The 20,398-nt window shown below is 47.3% G+C and overlaps 1 protein-coding gene across 2 annotated transcripts in view; it reads left to right on the top strand.

Annotated features, from left to right (window-relative positions):
- The window catches only part of LOC124039556 (vascular endothelial growth factor receptor 1-like), a 100,871-nt gene that overhangs the window by 14,374 nt on the left and 66,099 nt on the right, over positions 1-20,398 (top strand). Inside the window, exons 2-6 of one of the 2 annotated variants that reach the window (XM_046355655.1) lie at positions 1,687-1,807; positions 11,923-12,085; positions 12,203-12,339; positions 13,336-13,507; positions 13,853-13,970. In XM_046355655.1, the coding sequence (XP_046211611.1) occupies positions 1,736-1,807; positions 11,923-12,085; positions 12,203-12,339; positions 13,336-13,507; positions 13,853-13,970 (662 nt within the window). In that variant the 5' untranslated portion in view covers positions 1,687-1,735. Of the gene's footprint in view, positions 1-1,682; positions 1,808-11,922; positions 12,086-12,202; positions 12,340-13,335; positions 13,508-13,852; positions 13,971-20,398 lie in introns of both variants that reach the window. The other variant, XM_046355654.1, reaches the window with a different exon arrangement.

Genomic DNA, 20,398 nt, shown 5'->3' with positions numbered 1-20,398 from the left:
CGGTGTGTGTGTGTGTGTGTCCATGCTCGTGTGTTCCTATCCCTAACCTCGGTGTGTGTGTGTGTGTCCATGCTCGTGTGTTCCTATCCCTAACCTCGGTGTGTGTGTGTGTGTGTGTCTGTGTGTGTGTGTCCATGCTCGTGTGTTCCTATCCCTAACCTCGGTGTGTGTGTGTGTCCATGCTCGTGTGTTCCTATCCCTAACCTCGGTGTGTGTGTATCCATGCTCGTGTGTTCCTATCCCTAACCTCGGTGTGTGTGTGTGTGTGTGTGTCTGTGTGTGTGTGTCCATGCTCGTGTGTTCCTATCCCTAACTTCGGTGTGTGTGTGTGTGTCTGTGTGTGTGTGTCCATGCTCGTGTGTTCCTATCACTAACCTCGGTGTGTGTGTGTGTCCATGCTCGTGTGTTCCTATCCCTAACCTCGGTGTGTGTGTGTGTCCATGCTCGTGTGTTCCTATCCCTAACCTCGGTGTGTGTGTGTCCATGATTGTGTGTTCCTATCCCTAACCTCGGTGTGTGTGTGTGTCCATGCTCGTGTGTTCCTATCCCTAACCTCGGTGTGTGTGTATCCATGCTCGTGTGTTCCTATCCCTAACCTCGGTGTGTGTGTGTGTGTGTGTGTGTGTGTGTGTGTCTGTGTGTGTGTGTCCATGCTCGTGTGTTCCTATCCCTAACTTCGGTGTGTGTGTGTGTGTCTGTGTGTGTGTGTCCATGCTCGTGTGTTCCTATCACTAACCTCGGTGTGTGTGTGTGTCCATGCTCGTGTGTTCCTATCCCTAACCTCGGTGTGTGTCTGTGTGTGTGTGTCCATGCTCGTGTGTTCCTATCCCTAACCTCGGTGTGTGTGTGTGTCCATGCTCGTCTGTTCCTATCCCTAACCTCGGTGTGTGTGTGTGTGTCTGTGTGTGTGTGTCCATGCTCGTGTGTTCCTATCCCTAACCTCGGTGTGTGTGTGTGTGTGTGTGTCTGTGTGTGTGTGGCCATGCTCGTGCGTTCCTATCCCTAACCTCGGTGTGTGTGTGTGTGTGTCTGTGTGTGTGTGTCCATGCTCGTGTGTTCCTATCCCTAACCTCGGTGTGTGTGTGTGTGTGTGTGTGTGTGTGTGTGTGTGTGTGTGTGTGTGTGTGTGTGTGTGTGTGTGTGTGTGTGTGTGTGTGTGTGTGTGTGTCTGTGTCTGTGTCTGTGTCTGTGTCTGTGTCTGTGTCTGTGTGTGTGTCCATGCTCGTGTGTTCCTATTCCTAACCTCGGTGTGTGTGTGTCTGTCCATGCTCGTGTGTTCCTATCCCTAACCTCGGTGTGTGTGTGTGTGTCCATGCTCGTGTGTTCCTATCCCTAACCTCGGTGTGTGTGTGTCTGTGTCTGTGTGTGTGTGTCTGTGTCTGTGTGTGTGTGTCCATGCTCGTGTGTTCCTATCCCTAACCTCGGTGTGTGTGTGTGTGTCCATGCTCGTGTGTTCCTATCCCTAACCTCGGTGTGTGTGTGTGTGTGTCCATGCTCGTGTGTTCCTATCCCTAACCTCGGTGTGTGTGTGTCTGTGTATGTGTGCCCATGCTCGTGTGTTCCTATCCCTAACCTCGGTGTGTGTGTGTGTCCATGCTTGTGTGTTCCTATCCCTAACCTTGGTGTGTGTGTGTGTCCATGCTCGTGTGTTCCTATCCCTAACCTCGGTGTTGTGGTTTCAGACAGACAGCGGCCATTTGTGGAGGAGCAGAATAACAGTCCAGACGTGGTGTATATGAAGGAGAGCCAGCCTCTGGTCTTCCCCTGTAGAGTCACCAACCCTGACGCCACTGTCTCATTGGTCAAGGTGAGTTCCCTTCACACTAGTGCCCAATCAGATTCTATGACACACACACACACACCGAGGTTAGGGATAGGAACACACGAGCATGGACACACACACACACACCGAGGTTAGGGATAGGAACACACGAGCATGGACACACACACACCGAGGTTAGGGATAGGAACACACGAGCATGGACACACACACACAGACACACACACACACACACACCAGGCCCGACAGCAGACCCGCTTGCGTTCACAATTAGTTTTAATAGGTGTAATAGCAAAGACAATAGGCAGCTGGTGAGTTTCAAGTTTGGGGAAGCTTCCAATTTATCCTACAATTTCTACCCATCTTTTATATGCACATTTCTGTGGAACAGTTTAATTTCAATAATAACATTTTATTTTCTCATTCATTGTCACGTGATTAATCATAAAAATCTGAAATAAAATGATAAAAATGTCAAAGTTAAAATTGAACTGAGGTGAGAGCAGCAGCCTCTGCCATATGAACACATTGATAGACTGTGATCCATTGGCAGCTAAAGAAATGAGCTCATAGAACTCCGAGACAGCCTATAGGCCAATGCAGCAACCTGTAACCTCCATCTCAACTAAGTAAAGCTGACAAATAAAAACAGTAGAAAATAACCTGATGAAAATTCTGCTTCTTTCAATCACAATCATCTCTCTTCTCTACCTGTCTGCCTCCCTTCCTATCTGTCTTGACTTGAACTATTGTTAGTGAACTGCAACATTGTATCAACTAGCCTATTCTGGGCCCTCAGAGTTTCCCACCCAGTGAGCTCTAGACAGACTGCTGTTTTTTAAAATAACATTTCCACTGGCTTTATGGGGTCATCAGATCATGATATGTTGCTCTTTCACACCGAGGCGTGGTGATTATCGAGGCCGGGAGTGTTGGAAAGATTGTTCTAATACTTAGGAACTATCATTCGCAATGAATGTTACACAAGCCAACAAAGTCTTTTGTTTTTAGAAAAAATAAGTGGTGTACATGGTGAGTTAAGACAATCAGAAATAACACTTTGCCAAATGAGCACATTCCTACATATACATGTGTTCTGGAGAAAGACGCATCATATCTTCGCCACACCTTCCTCCTCCTCTTCTTCTTCTTGTCTCAACATTTTAAATGATTCTCAAGACACATTATCCTCACACATACACTATATGACCAAAAGTATGCGGACACCTGCTTTCTAACATCATGGGCATTGCTGCCATAACAGCCTCCACTCTTCTGGGAAGTCTTTCCACTTGATGTTGGAACATAGCCGCGGGAACTTGCTTGCATTCAGCCACAAGAGCATCAGTGAGGTCGGGCACTGATGTTGGGCGATTAGGCCTGGCTCGCAGTCGGCGTTCCAATTCATCCCAAAGGTGTTCGATGGGGTTGAGGTCAGGGCTCTGTGCAGGCCAGTCAAGTTCTTCCACACCGATCGCGACAAACTATTTCTGTATAGATCTCGCTTTGTACACGGGGGCATTGTCATGCTGAAACAGGAAAGGGCCCAAACTGTTGCCACAATGTTGGACGCACGGAATCATCTAGAATGTCATTGTATGCTGTAGTGTTAAGATTTATCTTCACTAGAACTAAGGGGCCTAGCCTGAACCATGAAAAACAGCCCCAGACCATTATTCTTCCTCCATCAAACTTTACAGTTGGCCCTATTCATTAAAGCAGGTAGCGTCTCCTGGCATCCGCCAAACCCAGATGTGTCTGTCCGACTGCCAGATGGTGAAGCGTGATTCATCACTCCAGAGAATGTGTTTCCACTGCTCCAGAATCCAATGGCTGCAAGCTTTACACCACTCCAGCCAACGCTTGGCATTGCTCATGGTGATCTTAGGCTTGTGTGCGGCTGCTTGGCCATGGAAACCCATTTCATAAAGTTCCCGACTGCAGTTTTTATGCTGACGTTACTTCCAGAGGCAGTTTGGAACGCGGTAGTGAGTGATTTTTCTTCAGTACTCGTCGGTCCCATTCTGTGTGCTTGTGTGGCCTACCACTTTGTGGCTGATATATTGTTGCTCCTAGACGTTTCCACTTCACAATAACAGCACTTACAGTTGAGCGGGGCAGCTCTAGCAGGGCAGAATAACAGCACCAGGGCAGCTCTAGCAGGGCAGAATAACAGCACCAGGGCAGCTCTAGCAGGGCAGAATAACAGCACCAGGGCAGCTCTAGCAGGGCAGAATAACAGCACCAGGGCAGCTCTAGCAGGGCAGAATAACAGCACCAGGGCAGCTCTAGCAGGGCAGAATAACAGCACCAGGGCAGCTCTAGCATGGCAGAATAACAGCACCAGGGCAGCTCCAGCAGGGCAGAAATGTGACAAACTGACTTGTTGGAAGGGTGGCATCCTATGACGGTGCCACGTTGAAAGTCACGGAGCTCTTCAGTAAGGCCATTCTGCCTAAGTCATGCTCCCTGGTGTATTTTGAATTATTTTATATAGACAAGAGTAATTATATAATTTTGGCAAAACATCAATTTCCTTTAGGGCAGTGCACTGTGCATCCGCCAACTTTCCTTTAGGGCAGTGCACTGTGCATCCGCCAACTTTCCTTTAGGGCAGTGCACTGTGCATCCGCCAACTTTCCTTTAGGGCAGTGCACTGTGCATCCGCCAACTTTCCTGTAGGGCAGTGCACTGTGCATCCGCCAACTTTCCTTTAGGGCAGTGCACTGTGCATCCGCCAACTTTCCTTTAGGGCAGTGCACTGTGCATCCGCCAACTTTCCTTTAGGGCAGTGCACTGTGCATCCGCCAACTTTCCTTTAGGGCAGTGCACTGTGCATCCGCCAACTTTCCTGTAGGGCAGTGCACTGTGCATCCGCCAACTTTCCTTTAGGGCAGTGCACTGTGCATCCGCCAACTTTCCTTTAGGGCAGTGCACTGTGCATCCGCCAACTTTCCTTTAGGGCAGTGCACTGTGCATCCGCCAACTTTCCTTTAGGGCAGTGCACTGTGCATCCGCCAACTTTCCTTTAAGGCAGTGCACTGTGCATCCGCCAACTTTCCTTTAGGGCAGTGCACTGTGCATCCGCCAACTTTCCTTTAGGGCAGTGCACTGTACATCCGCCAACTTTCCTTTAGGGCAGTGCACTGTGCATCCGCCAACTTTCCTTTAGGGCAGTGCACTGTGCATCCGCCAACTTTCCTTTCCAATTAGCTAGAGACTGAAACCAGAGATCTGTATGTAATGACGAGATGTTCATGTCTCCGACCTAACAATGGGATTCTTTGTCCCAAAGGCGGGAAGGCAGGCGAGAAGCTTAGGTCTGCATATTATTCCCATAGAAACACATTGGGCTTACACTGGACAGAATTTGGCAAGAGTGAGCCATCTCGCTTAGTCTCTTCCTCTCTGCTGAAACTATATTGCCGGAGAAAGCATCAGAGCAAGAAAAACAGCTCCCCTCTACAGAGCATTCAGAAGGTATTCAGACCTTTTACACATGTTGTTACATTACAGCCTTGTTCTAAAATGATTTAAATACATGTTTTTCCTCATCAATCTACAACCAATACCCCATAATGACAAAGCAGAAACAGGTTTTTAGAAATATTATAGAAAAGGGGATTCAGACCCCTGAGACTTGAAATTGAGCTCAGTTAGAGCAAATACCATGCCATGAGATCGAAGGAACTGTCCGTAGAGCAACGAGACAGGATTGTGTCAGGGCACAGATTTAGGGAAGGTTACCAAAAAATGTCTGCGGCATTGAAGGTCCCCAAGCACACAGTGGCCTCCATCATTCTTAAATGGAAGAAGTTTGGAACCACCAACACTCTTCCAAGAGCTGGCCGCCCGGCCCAACTGAGCAAAGCAGTGTGGCTGCCAAAATCAAGTCACATTCTCCACCTCAACTTCACAATGTCAATAACTCTCACATCCACTTAGTGGCTGCCTGATTCTGCTTCAGACAGCTAGTCAGTGTCTTGTCAAACAAGGAAAGGCAACAATATAGTGTTTGTCAGGTACCTAGCTATTTCCACTACTGGCACTCCTGACTACCTCTTAGAACAATACACTTCTCTCTGTTTCTCCATCAACACTCCCATCTGTACACAAGTCACAGGGCGCTTGTTTCTCCTAGGACAGATCATTGTTCTTATCTTGGCAACCGTTCTGCCTTGGAGTGTGCGTGTCCGTTTGTTTGTGTCAGTCTGCGGATGTGTGTGAAAGTGTGAGGATGTGTTTGTGAGTGTTGGTGCCTGAGTGGTGAGTGAGTGTGAGAGTGTAGATAAGTGCAATGAAGTGCAATTTGTGTGTGTGTGTGTGTGTGTGTGTGTGTGTGTGTGTGTGTGTGTGTGTGTGTGTGTGTGTGTGTGTGTGTGTGTGTGTGTGTGTGTGTGTGTGTGTGTGTGTGTGTGTGTGTGTGTGTGTGTGTGTGTGTGTGTGTGTGTGTGTGTGTGTCAGAGTTGCCCCTTTTTTTACCACTGTGTTCTGAGTGAGCGGCGCCTGCGGTTTCCTCTGTCGTCCTGTTGGCACTGTTGTTACCCCCGGAGACAGGACATGGGGTCTGGAGTGCCCCCTGTCTCCGCCAACCCTTCCCCCCACTCACACACCCCTCCTCTCCTAAGGCGGTCTGGCTGCCAACCTCCTCCTGATTCCTTAACCAGCTGGTATCCTGGCCAGAGAAAGCTGAGGTGCCAGTAGTAATGGGCAGGACTGACTGGCGCTAGCAAGGCAAGGGATGCCCCTCAGGCAAATCTTTTGAGAGTATTATTGTACGTAGATAGCCTCTTCTGTGGAAGAGATTGAACAGTTTGATCAATACAATTCAACAACATTCAGGTAGGGTGAGTGGGCTGCTGGCAGTTTATTCATTCTTTGTCTTTCCGAGGAGTGTTTCAGGAAATGGTAAAAGTGCAAAAAATAAATAAACAAACCACTCAGTAATCTCTCACTTTCCTCTCGTCCCTGGCTCTCCCTTCAGGATGTGCCTTGGAATCCGAAACGAAGCGCGGCAGAACACACACACACAGAGGCAGAACACACACACACTGAGGCAGAACACACACACACTGAGGCAGAACACACACACACTGAGGCAGAACACACACACACTGAGGCAGAACACACACACTGAGGCAGAACACACACACACTGAGGCAGAACACACACACACTGAGGCAGAACACACACACACTGAGGCAGAACATACACACATTGAGGCAGAACACACACACACACTGAGGCAGAACACACACACACACTGAGGCAGAACACACACACACACTGAGGCAGAACACACACACACACTGAGGCAGAACACACACACACACTGAGGCAGAACACACACACACACTGAGGCAGAACACACACACACACTGAGGCAGAACACACACACACTGAGGCAGAACACACACACACTGAAGCAGAACACACACACACTGAGGTAGAACACACACACACTGAGGCAGAACACACACACACTGAGGTAGAACACACACACACTGAGGCAGAACACACACACACTGAGGTAGAACACACACACTTCACTTCTGTTTGCTCTCCATGTTTACGTCCTGCTCCCATCTCCACACAAACGCCCGGCCCTGAGCCACAAAGGTAATTATGCTAAAAATACTCTGTGTTCCCTCGCCCCTCCCTCCATCCGTCCCGATCTGGCCCAGCATTTCGAACCATCCCACACACACACACACACTCTGTCACACACTCTGTCTCACACTCTGTCACACACACTGGAGTGTGTTTTTTTCCTGGAAGGATTTTGCACTCTGTCTGGATCTTTAATCTGTCCGGCCCACCTTTCAGCAGGGAACAATACCCAGGGGGCCACTCTCTCTTTCTGCAGCCGTGAAAGTGACCCGGTCGGGCGAGGGGAGAGGAGAGGAGGTGTAGCATGACCTAGGGGTCCAATTCAGTCCAGTCTGAGTGTCTATATCCTGTAGTAACAGAATGTGAGCAGATGGACTGGAGTCACGTTTCCCACATCCTGACATTTCTCTCACCCTCCAACCCACCTCAAACCACCTCAACCACTCTCCACCCCTCTCCGCCCCCTCAACCTGTCTCCACCCCTCTCCACCCCCTCAACCATTCTCCACCCCTCTCCACCCCCTCAACCTGTCTCCACCCCTCTCCACCCCTCTCCACCCCCTCAACCTGTCTCCACCCCTCAACCTGTCTCCACCCCCTTCACCCCCTCAACCACTCTCCACCCCTCTCCACCCCCTCAACCTCTCTCCACCCCCTCAACCTGTCTCCACCCCCTTCACCCCCTCAACCCCCCTCCACCCCTCTCCACCACCCTCAACCCCTCTCCGCCCCTCTCCACCCCCTCAATCTGTCTCGACCCCCTCAACCCCTCTCAACCCCTCTCCACCCCCTCAACCCTTCTCCACCCCAGTTAACACTAGGGGGCTATGAGCTAGTTAAACTGGGGGCTATCAGCTAGTTAACACTAGGGGCTCTCAGCTAGTTAACACTGGGGGTGGGGTGGGGGTGTCAGCTAGTTAACACTGGGGGCTATCAGCTAGTTAACACTGGGGGTGGGGTGGGGGCTATCACCTAGTTAACACTGGGGGCTATCACCTAGTTAACACTGGGGGCTATCAGCTAGTTAACACTGGGGGGCTATCAGCTAGTTAACACTGGGGGTAGAGCTATCAGTTAGTTAACACTTGGGGCTATCAGCTAGTTAACACTGGGGGTATCAGCTAGTTAACACTGGGGGTGGGGTGGGGGCTATCAGCTAGTTAACACTGGGGGCTATCAATTAGTTAACACTGGGGGTAGAGCTATCAGTTAGTTAACACTTGGGGCTATCAGCTAGTTAACACTGGGGGCTATCAGCTAGTTAACACTGGGGGGCTATCAGCTAGTTAACACTGGGGGCTATCAGCTAGTTAACACAAGACTCCATTAATGCTGGGGGTGGGGGGATATCAGCTAGTTAACACTGGGGGTGGGGGGCTATCAGCTAGTTAACACTTGGGGCTATCAGCTAGTTAACACTGGGGGCTATCAGCTAGTTAACACTGGAGGGCTATCAGCTAGTTAACACTGGGGGCTATCAGCTAGTTAACACTGGGGGCTATCAGCTAGTTAACACTGGGGGCTATCAGCTAGTTAACACTTGGGGCTATCAGCTAGTTAACACTGTGAGTGGGATGGGGGTTATCAGCTAGTTAACACAAGACTCCATTAATGCTGGGGGTGGGGGATATCAGCTAGTTAACACTGGGGGTGGGGGGCTATCAGCTAGTTAACACTGGGGGTGGGGGGCTATCAGCTAGTTAACACTGGGGGTGGGGGGATATCAGCTAGTTAACACTTGGGGTGGGGGGCTATAAGCTAGTTAACATTGGGGGCTATCAGCTAGTTAACATTGGGGGGGTATCTGCTAGTTAACACTGGGGGTGGGGGGCTATCAGCTAGTTAACCCTGGGGGTGGGGGGCTATCAGCTAGTTAACGCTGGGGGTGGGGGGCTATCAGCTAGTTAACACTGGAGGTGGGAGGGCTATCAGCTAGTTAACACTTGGGGCTATCAGCTAGTTAATGCTGGGGTGGGGGGCTATCAGCTAGTTAACACTGATGGTGGGGGGCTATCAGCTAGTTAACTTTGGGGGTGGATGGGCTATAAGCTAGTTAACACTGGGGGTGGGGGGCTATCAGCTAGTTAACACTGAGGGTGGGGGGCTATCAGCTAGTTAACAATGGGGGTGGGGGGCTATCAGCTAGTTAACACTGGGGGTTGGGGGGCTATCAGCTAGTTAACACTGGGGGTGGGGGGGCTATCAGCTAGTTAACACTGGGGGTGGGGACTATCAGCTAGTTAACACTGGGGGTGGGGACTATCAGCTAGTTAACACTGGGGGTGGGGACTATCAGCTAGTTAACACTGGTGTTAACAATCTGTCTCTATTGTAACTCCAGACTCTGTCTCTATTGTAACTGCAGACTCTGTCTCCACAGTAACACAATACTCTGTCTCTATTGTAACTCCAGACTCTGTCTCTATTGTAACTGCAGACTCTGTCTCCACAGTAACACAATACTCTGTCTCTATTGTAACTCCAGACTCTGTCTCTATTGTAACTGCAGACTCTGTCTCCACAGTAACACAATACTCTGTCTCTATTGTAACTCCAGACTCTGTCTCTATTGTAACTCCAGACTCTGTCTCTATTGTAACTCCAGACTCTGTCTCTATTGTAACTCCAGACTCTGTCTCTATTGTAACTCCAGACTCTGTCTCTATTGTAACTCCAGACTCTGTCTCTATTGTAACTGCAGACTCTGTCTCCACAGTAACACAATACTCTGTCTCTATTGTAACTCCAGACTCTATCGATATTGTAACTCCAGACTCTGTCTCTATTGTAACTCCAGACTCTGTCTCTATTGTAACTCCAGACTCTGTCTCTATTGTAACTCCAGACTCTGTCTCTATTGTAACTCCAGACTCTGTCTCTATTGTAACTCCAGACTCTGTCTCTATTGTAACTCCAGACTCTGTCTCTATTGTAACTCCAGACTCTGTCTCTATTGTAACTCCAGACTCTGTCTCTATTGTAACTCCAGACTCTGTCTCTATTGTAACTCCAGACTCTGTCTCTATTGTAACTCCAGACTCTGTCTCTATTGTAACTCCAGACTCTGTCTCTATTGTAACTCCAGACTCTGTCTCTATTGTAACTCCAGACTCTGTCTCTATTGTAACTCCAGACTCTGTCTCTATTGTAACTCCAGACTCTGTCTCTATTGTAACTCCAGACTCTGTCTCTATTGTAACTCCAGACTCTGTCTCTATTGTAACTCCAGACTCTGTCTCTATTGTAACTCCAGACTGTCTCTCTTGTAACTCCAGACTCTGTCTCTATTGTAACTCCAGACTCTGTCTCTATTGTAACTCCAGACTCTATCTATATTGTAACTCCAGACGCTGTCTATATTGTAACTCCAGACTCTGTCTCCACAGTAACACAATACTCTGTCTCTACTGTAACTCCAGACTCTGTCTCTATTGTAACTCCAGACTCTGTCTCTATTGTAACTCCAGACTCTGTCTCTATTGTAACTCCAGACTCTGTCTCTATTGTAACTCCAGACTCTATCTATATTGTAACTCCAGACTCTGTCTCTATTGTAACTCCAGACTCTATCTATATTGTAACTCCAGACTCTGTTTCCACAGTAACACAATACTCTGTCTCTATTGTAACTCCAGACTCTGTCTCTATTGTAACTGCAGACTCTGTCTCCACAGTAACACAATACTCTGTCTCTATTGTAACTCCAGACTCTGTCTCTATTGTAACTCCAGACTCTGTCTCTATTGTAACTCCAGACTCTGTCTCTATTGTAACTCCAGACTCTATCTATATTGTAACTCCAGACTCTATCTATATTGTAACTCCAGACTCTGTCTCTATTGTAACTCCAGACTCTATCTATATTGTAACTCCAGACTCTGTCTCTATTGTAACTCCAGACTCTGTCTCTATTGTAACTCCAGACTCTGTCTCTATTGTAACTCCAGACTCTGTCTCTATTGTAACCCCAGACTCTGTCTCCACAGACAGAATCCACATCAGCAGGGTGAAATGTCTGTACATTTACCTAATGTCAGTGTCTGTTGTTGAGAGCGTATTGTGAGGTTGTCAAGTTACTTTGTTTAATTGTATTGCAGCAATAATGTTCATCATACGTTTACCACTGTGGCCTCATGTTAGTCCTTATCAGCCTTCATGCTGTTCTGTTTTCTTGTGTGTTTATGATTTGCTCAGGAGTTGTGTGTGCAGTGTTGCTTTTGTGTGACTGTTGGTATGGTTGTGATGTGTTCAGGATGTGGTCGTGGTTCTGAATAGCTCATGACACGATTGTGTTGAGTTCATGATTGGTTGGTGGTTGAGATAAGAAAATAGTTTTAGTTGTGGTTGAGTTCATGATTGGTTGGTGGTTGAGATAAGAAAATAGTTTTAGTTGTGGTTGAGTTCATGATGTACCTGTTTTCTGAACACTGAATGCAAGTTGACCATATTCCAGAAGCAGACATTGCTTCTGTGTGACGTTGCTTTTATGAGACTGTTTTTATGGTTGTGACGGTGTGTGTTCATGTCTCCAGTTTCCTGACCAGGAGTTGACCCCAGACCAGAGGAACATAGTGTGGAACAGCAGACAGGGCTTCCTCATCCACAGCCCCACCTACTTCTACATCGGCCTGTTCTCCTGCAAGACCTCTGTCAACGGGACCACGCACTCCCTCAATTACCTCACACACAGACAAGGTGATCACACATCCACATGCAGGCACACACACACAAACACACAAGCCTAATGAAAAAAATCCAGTAAATTCTATAAATTGCAAATATTCAAATATCTTATCCCCACTCCTGTCCCAGTGAATAAGATCATGAAGGTATATCTGAACAGTACCAGTCCAGTGCAGTCTCTACAGGGGGAGAGTCTGGCCATCAACTGTACTGTCACTGCAGAGTGGAACAGCAGAGTGTCCATCAGCTGGGACTACCCTGGACAGGTAGGACCTTATGAAGAACACTACAATTATGTGATACACTATTAAGAAGTGCACTCTGTTACAGTATGCAAAACATTTACTATATCTGAATAATATCTCCACCTTTCCCCTCCCTCCCTCTCTCCATATTTCTCTACCTCTCCCCTCCCTCTCTCTCTCCATATTTCTCTACCTCTCCCCTCCCTCTCTCTCTCCATATTTCTCTACCTCTCCCCTCCCTCTCTCTCCATATTTCTCTACCTCTCCCCTCCATCTCTCTCTCCATATTTCTCTACCTCTCCCCTGCCTCTCCCTCTCCATATTTCTCGACCTCTCCCCTCCCTCTCTCTCTCCATATTTCTCTACCTCTCCCCTCCCTCTCTCTCTCCATCTTACTCTACCTCTCCCTGTCCGTCTCACTATCTCCATCTTACTCTACCTGACCCCTTCCTCCCTCTCTCCTTCTTTCTCTACCTCTCCCTGTCCCTCTCGCTCTCCATATTTCTCTACCTCTCCCTTCCCTCTCTCTCTCCTTCTTTCTTTCTTTCTTTCTTTCCCTCCCTCCCTCCCTCCCTCCCTCCCCCCTCTGTCTTTCTCCACCTCTCCCCTTCCTCTCTCTCTCCATCTCTCCCCCTTTCTCTCTCTCTCTCCATCTTTCTCCACCTCTCCCCTTTCTCTCTCTTCTTCTGTCTCTACCTCTCCCTCCCTCTCTCTCTCCTTCTTTCTCTACCCCTCCCTCCCTCCCTCTTATATCTGAATAATATCTCTACCTCACTGCCTCCCTCCCTCTCTCCATCTTTCTCTACCTCCCTCCCTCCCTCTCTTTCTTTCCCTCCCTCCCTCTCTGTCTTTCTCTACCCCTCCCTCCCTCTCTGTCTTTCTCTACCCCTCCCTCCCTCCCTCCCTACCTCCTTCCCTCCCTCCCTCTGTCTTTCCCTCCCTCCTTCACTCCCTCCCTCTCTGTCTTTCCCTCCCTCTCTGTCTTTCTCTACCCCTCCTCCCTCTCTCTCCCCTCAGGCCAACAGGTCAGCCATAGTCAGTAGGTGGATCATGGCCAGTAAATTTCACATGGTGTTCTACAGTATTCTGTCCATCCCCAAACTCCACCGCTCTGACAGAGGGCTTTATATCTGCCGAGTGACCAGTGGACCGGTCAGTCGAGAGACTAACGTATCTGTCACAGTCTATGGTGAGTCAAAATAAACGTAATACTTCCCACCTCTGTGACAAATTCATTAATGAGGAAATTCATTGATGGTAAACACCCACTTCTGCAGTAAGAATACGAATCACAACCTTCCCCTGTATCACTATCTGTAATGTCATTAATGCGTGATATCCTCTCTCTGTGTGTGTGTGTGTGTGTGTGTGTGTGTGTGTGTGTGTGTGTGTGTGTGTGTGTGTGTGTGTGTGTGTGTGTGTGTGTGTGTGTGTGTGTGTGTGTGTGTGTGTGTGTGTGTGTGTGTGTGTGTGTGTGTGTGTGTGTGTGTGTGTGTGTGTGTGTGTGCGCATGCTTGTCTGTTTATCCTCCCAGACCGTCCCTTTATCCGTCTGAAGCCCAGACAGGGGGCTGAAGTGGAGGCTCATGCAGGACAGAAGTCATACCGTCTCTCCCCCAAACTACGGGCCTTCCCTGCCCCAGAAGTCATCTGGTAAGAACTTACAGAATGTCAGCTAGCCTGCACACTATCCTACACTACCTTACACGATCCTACACTATCTTACACACTATGTTACACTACCCTACACTATCATACACCACCATACACTATGCTACACTATCCTACACTACCCGACACTACCCGACACTACCATACACTACCCTACACTATCCTACACTATCCCACACTATCATACACTATCTTACACACTATCCTATACTATCCTACACTATCCTACACTATTACACACCACCCTACACTAATCTACACTATCCTACACTATCATACGCGATCCCACACTATCCTACACTATCCTACACTATTCTACACTACCTCATACTATCCTACACTGCCCTACACTGCCCTACACTACCCTACACTATCATACACTATCCTACACTACCCTATACTATCCTACACTACCCTACACTATCCTACACTGTCCTACACTGCCCTATACTATCGTACACTCACAATCCTACACTATCTTACCCTACACTATCCTACACTACCCTGCACTACCCTATACTATCGTACACTACCCTATACAATCGTATCCTGTCGTACACTACCCTACACTATCCTACACTACCCTACACTATCCTACATTACCCTACACTATCCTATACTATCCTACACTATCCTACACTATCGTACACTACCCTACACTACCCTATATTATCGTACACTACCCTACACTATCCTACACTACCCTACACTATCCTACACTACCCTACACTATCCTATACTATCCTACACTATCCTACACTATCGTACACTACCTTACACTACCATACACTATCCTACACTACCCTATACTATTGTACAGTACTCTACACTACCCTAGCCCTACACTATCCTACACTGCCCTACACAAACCTACACTACCCTATACTATCCTACACTACCCTACACTACCCTACCCTACACTATCCTACACTGCCCTACACTACCCTAGACTATCCTACACTACCCTATACTATCCTACACTACCCTATACTATCCTACACTACCCTACACTACCATACACTATCCTACACTATCCTACACTACCCTACACTATCATACACTACCATACACCACCCTACACTATCCTACCCTACACTACCCTACACTATCATACACTATCCCACACGATCATACACTATCTTACACACTATCATATACTATACTACAATATCCTACACTATCACACACAACCCTACACTGCCCTACACTAATCTACACTATCATACACTATCCCACACCCTATACTACCCTATACAATTTTATACTATCATACACTACCCTACACGACCATACACTATCCTATCCTACACTACCGTACCCGACACTATCCTACACTATCATATCCTACACTACACTATCCTACACTATCCTAGACTACTCTGTACTATCCTACACCACCCTACACTGCCCTACACTACCCTACACTATCCTATTCTATCCTACACTATCCTACACTACTCTACACTATCCTACACTACCCTATACTATCGTAACACTCACTATCCTACACTATCTTCTTGCCCGAGATGGCATAGCAGTTCAGACGTCTTTTGTCCTCGTCTTGTCAAATCAAATCAAATCAAATTTTATTTGTCACATACACTGGCTCAGTCTTGTCGTGTCCTGTATATATATATATTTACAACTTTTTTTCACATACATTTTATTTTTATTTTCCATCAACTCATCTTCAAAACACTCTCCTGCAACCCGCCTCACCAATTTATATTTATAAATGAGTATTATTTACCTCAAATCTGCAATCCTCCAAGAAGCTAGCCAGAAGCTAGCCAGAAACTCCAAGAAGCTAGCCAGAAACTAACCAGAAGCTAGCCAGGAGCTAGCTAGAAGCTAATCAGAAGCTAGTTCAGGAGCTAGTTAGCTTCTTTACTGGCAAATCGTTAGTATTCAGCTAACCACGGTTTGTGATCATCAGCTATCCTTAAGTTCGAAAATCTATCGCCAGTTTTGTACGGCGCAGTGCGGCTCGGAACGGAACATACCGGACCCAATTTTTCTCTCCATGTCCTTGGATTTCAACTGCTCTCTGGACATTCATTCCCGGATCTCACAGCTAGCTAGCTGTTATCCGTGTGTCTATCTGCTCTCGTTGATTCCGTTGAGCAAACATCAATTACTCCGGAGCTAGCCAGCCCCGTCAATCACTCCTGAGCTCCGTCAATCACTCCTGGGCTGCAGTCACCTATCCGGACCCGTTTTACTGCCTACGTGGAGCCCCACCGGGCCTTCACAACTGGACTGCCGACGTTATCTACCCGAAGGAGATCCGGCTGGCTCCTCCGTCGCGACGTTACCTGAACGCCCATCTGCAGCCTGCTAACCGTTAGCTGTCTTACCGGCTGCTCTCAGAATAGACAATCGGACAATTTATTTATTTTCATTATTATTATGTTTCTTCTTGGGCCTCTATAACTATATCTATTGTTTTTATTTTATTTTTGTTGTTGTGTGATTTGGACTAATCTCCTCTACCACACGGAACCCCACTAATCTACTGACGGGAACGCAAGAGGTGGCTAACAACAGACCTCCATCCTATGCTAGCTTGCTACCGATGTCCTGGCTAGCTGTCTAAATCGCCGTGACCCCCAAACCAACCACTCCACTCACTGGACTATTTTGATCACTCGACTAAGGATGCCTCTCCTTAATGTCAATATGTCTTGTCCATTGCTGTTCTGGTTAGTGTTTATTGGCTTATTTCACTGTAGAGCCTCTAGTCCTGCTCACTATACCTTATCCAATTTATTAGTTCCACCACCCACACATGCAATGACATCTCCTGGTTTCAATGATGTTTCTAGAGACAATATCTCTCTCTTCATCACTCAATACCTAGGTTTACCTCCACTGTATTCACATCCTACCATACCTTTGTCTGTACATTATACCTTGATGCTATTTTATCGCCCCCAGAAACCTCCTTTTACTCTCTGTTCCAGACGTTCTAGACGACCAATTCTTATTGCTTTTAGCCGCACCCTTATTCTACTCCTCCTCTGTTCCTCTGGCGATGTAGAGGTGAATCCAGGCCCTGCAGTGCCTAGCTCCACTCCTATTCCCCAGGCGCTCTCTTTTGATGACTTCTGTAACCGTAATAGCCTTGGTTTCATGCATGTTAACATTAGAAGCCTCCTCCCTAAGTTTGTTCTATCCACTGCTTTAGCACACTCTGCCAACCCAGATGTTCTAGCTGTGCCTGAATCCTGGCTTAGGAAGACCACCAAAAATTCTGAAATTCTAATTCCAAATTACAACATTTTCAGACAAGATAGAACTGCCAAAGGGGGCGGTGTTGCAATCTACTGCAAAGATAGCCTGCAGAGTTCTGTCCTACTATCCAGGTCTGTACCCAAACAATTTGAACTTCTACTTTTAAAAATCCACCTCTCTAAAAACAAGTCTCTCACCGTTGCCGCCTGCTATAGACCACCCTCTACCCCCAGCTGTGCTCTGGACACCATATGTGAACTGATTGCCCCCCATCTATCTTCAGAGCTCATGCTGCTAGGCGACCTAAACTGGAACATGCTTAACACCCCAGCCATCCTACAATCTGAACTTGATGCCCTCAATCTCACTCAAATGATCAATTAACCTACCAGGTACCCCCCCCAAAGCCTTAAACACGGGCACCCTCATAGATATCATCCTAACCAACTTCCCCTCTAAATACACCTCTGCTGTCTTCAACCAAGATCTCAGCGATCACTGCCTCATTGCCTGCATCCGTAATGGGTCAGCGGTCAAACGACCTCCACTCATCACTGTAAAACACTCCCTGAAACACTTCAGCGAGCAGGCCTTTCTAATCGACCTGGCCGGGGTATCCTGGAAGGATATTGATCTCATCCCGTCAGTAGAGGATGCCTGGATATTTTTTAAATGCCTTCCTAACCATCTTAAATAAACATGCCCCATTCAAGAAATTTAGAACCAGGAACAGATATAGCCCTTGGTTCTCCCCAGACCTGAGTGCCCTTAACCAACACAAAAACATCCTATGGCGTTCTGCATTAGCATCGAACAGCCCCCATGATATGCAGCTGTTCAGGGAAGCTAGAAACCGTTATACACAGGCAGTTAGAAAAGCCAAGGCTAGCTCTTTCAAGCAGAAATTTACTTCCTGTAACACTAACTCAAAAAAGTTCTGGGACACTGTAAACTCCATGGAGAATAAGAACACCTCCTCCCAGCTGCTCACTGCACTGAAGATAGGAAACACTGTCACCACTGATAAATCCACCATAATTGAGAATTTCAATAAGCATTTTTCTACGGCTGGCCATGCTTTCCACCTGGCTACTCCTACCCCGGTCAACAGCACTGCACCCCCAACAGCAACTAGCCCAAGCCTTCCCCATTTCTCCTTCTCCCAAATCCATTCAGCTGATGTTCTGAAAGAGCTGAAAAATCGGGACCCCTACAAATCAGCCGGGCTAGACAATCTGGACCCTTTCTTTCTAAAATTATCTGCCGAAATTGTTGCCACCCCTATTACTAGCCTGTTCAACCTCTCTTTCGTGTCGTCTGAGATTCCCAAAGATTGGAAAGCAGCTGCGGTCATCCCCCTCTTCAAAGGGGGGGACACTCTTGACCCAAACTGCTACAGACCTATATCTATCCTACCATGCCTTTCTAAGGTCTTCGAAAGCCAAGTCAACAAACAGATTACCGACCAATTCGAATCTCACCATACCTTCTCTGCTATGCAATCTGGTTTCAGAGCTGGTCACGGGTGCACCTCAAGCCACGCTCAAGGTCCTAAACGATATCTTAACCGCCATCGATAAGAAACATTACTGTGCAGCCGTATTCATTGATCTGGCCAAGGCTTTCGACTCTGTCAACCACCACATCCTCATCGGCAGACTCGACAGCCTTGGTTTCTCAAATGATTGCCTCGCCTGGTTTACCAACTACTTCTCTGATAGAGTTCAGTGTGTCAAATCGGAGGGTCTGCTGTCCGGACCTCTGGCAGTCTCTATGGGGATGCCACAGGGTTCAATTCTTGGACCGACTCTCTTCTCTGTATACATCAATGAGGTCGCTCTTGCTGCTGGTGAGTCCCTGATCCACCTCTACGCAGACGACACCATTCTGTATACTTCCGGCCCTTCTTTGGACACTGTGTTAACAACCCTCCAGGCAAGCTTCAATGCCATACATATCTCCTTCTGTGGCCTCCAATTGCTCTTAAATACAAGTAAAACTAAATGCATGCTCTTCAACCGATCGCTACCTGCACCTACCCGCCTGTCCAACATCACTGCTCTGGACGGCTCTGACTTAGAATACGTGGACAACTACAAATACTTAGGTGTTTGGTTAGACTGTAAACTCTCCTTCCAGACCCATATCAAACATCTCCAATCCAAAGTTAAATCTAGAATTGGCTTCCTATTTTGCAACAAAGCATCCTTCACTCATGCTGCCAAACATACCCTTGTAAAACTGACCATCCTACCAATCCTCGACTTTGGCGATGTCATTTACAAAATAGCCTCCAATACCCTACTCAACAAATTGGATGCAGTCTATCACAGTGCAATCCGTTTTGTCACCAAAGCCCCATATACTACCCACCACTGCAACCTGTATGCTCTTGTTGGCTGGCCCTCGCTTCATACTCGTCGCCAAACCCACTGGCTCCATGTAATCTACAAGACCCTGCTAGGTAAAGTCTCCCCTTATCTCAGCTCGCTGGTCACCATAGCATCTCCCACCTGTGGCACACGCTCCAGCAGGTGTATCTCTCTATTCACCCCCAAAACCAATTCTTTCTTTGGCCGCCTCTCCTTCCAGTTCTCTGCTGCCAATGACTGGAACGAACTACAAAAATCTCTGAAACTGGAAACACTTATCTCCCTCACGAGCTTTAAGCACCAACTGTCAGAGCATCTTACAGATTACTGCACCTGTACATAGCCCACCTATAATTTAGCCCAAACAACTACCTCTTTCCCAACTGTATTTTATTTATTTATTTATTTAGCTCCTTTGCACCCCATTATTTTTATTCTACTTTGCACATTCTTCCATTGCAAAACTACCATTCCAGTGTTTTACTTGCTATATTGTATTTACTTTGCCACCATGGCCTTTTTTGCCTTTACCTCCCTTCTCACCTAATTTGCTCACGTTGTATATAGACTTGTTTATACTGTATTATTGACTGTATGTTTGTTTTACTCCATGTGTAACTCTGTGTTGTTGTATCTGTCGAACTGCTTTGCTTTATCTTGGCCAGGTCGCAATTGTAAATGAGAACTTGTTCTCAACTGGCCTACCTGGTTAAATAAAGGTGAAATAAAATAATAAAAATAAAAAATCCTACACTACCCTACACTACCCTACACTACCCTACACTGCCCTACACTACCCTACAC

The sequence above is a fragment of the Oncorhynchus gorbuscha genome, linkage group LG07, assembly GCF_021184085.1.
Source record: "Oncorhynchus gorbuscha isolate QuinsamMale2020 ecotype Even-year linkage group LG07, OgorEven_v1.0, whole genome shotgun sequence".
Classification (NCBI taxonomy): domain Eukaryota; kingdom Metazoa; phylum Chordata; class Actinopteri; order Salmoniformes; family Salmonidae; genus Oncorhynchus; species Oncorhynchus gorbuscha.
This window is presented reverse-complemented; position numbering and strand designations above follow the sequence as displayed.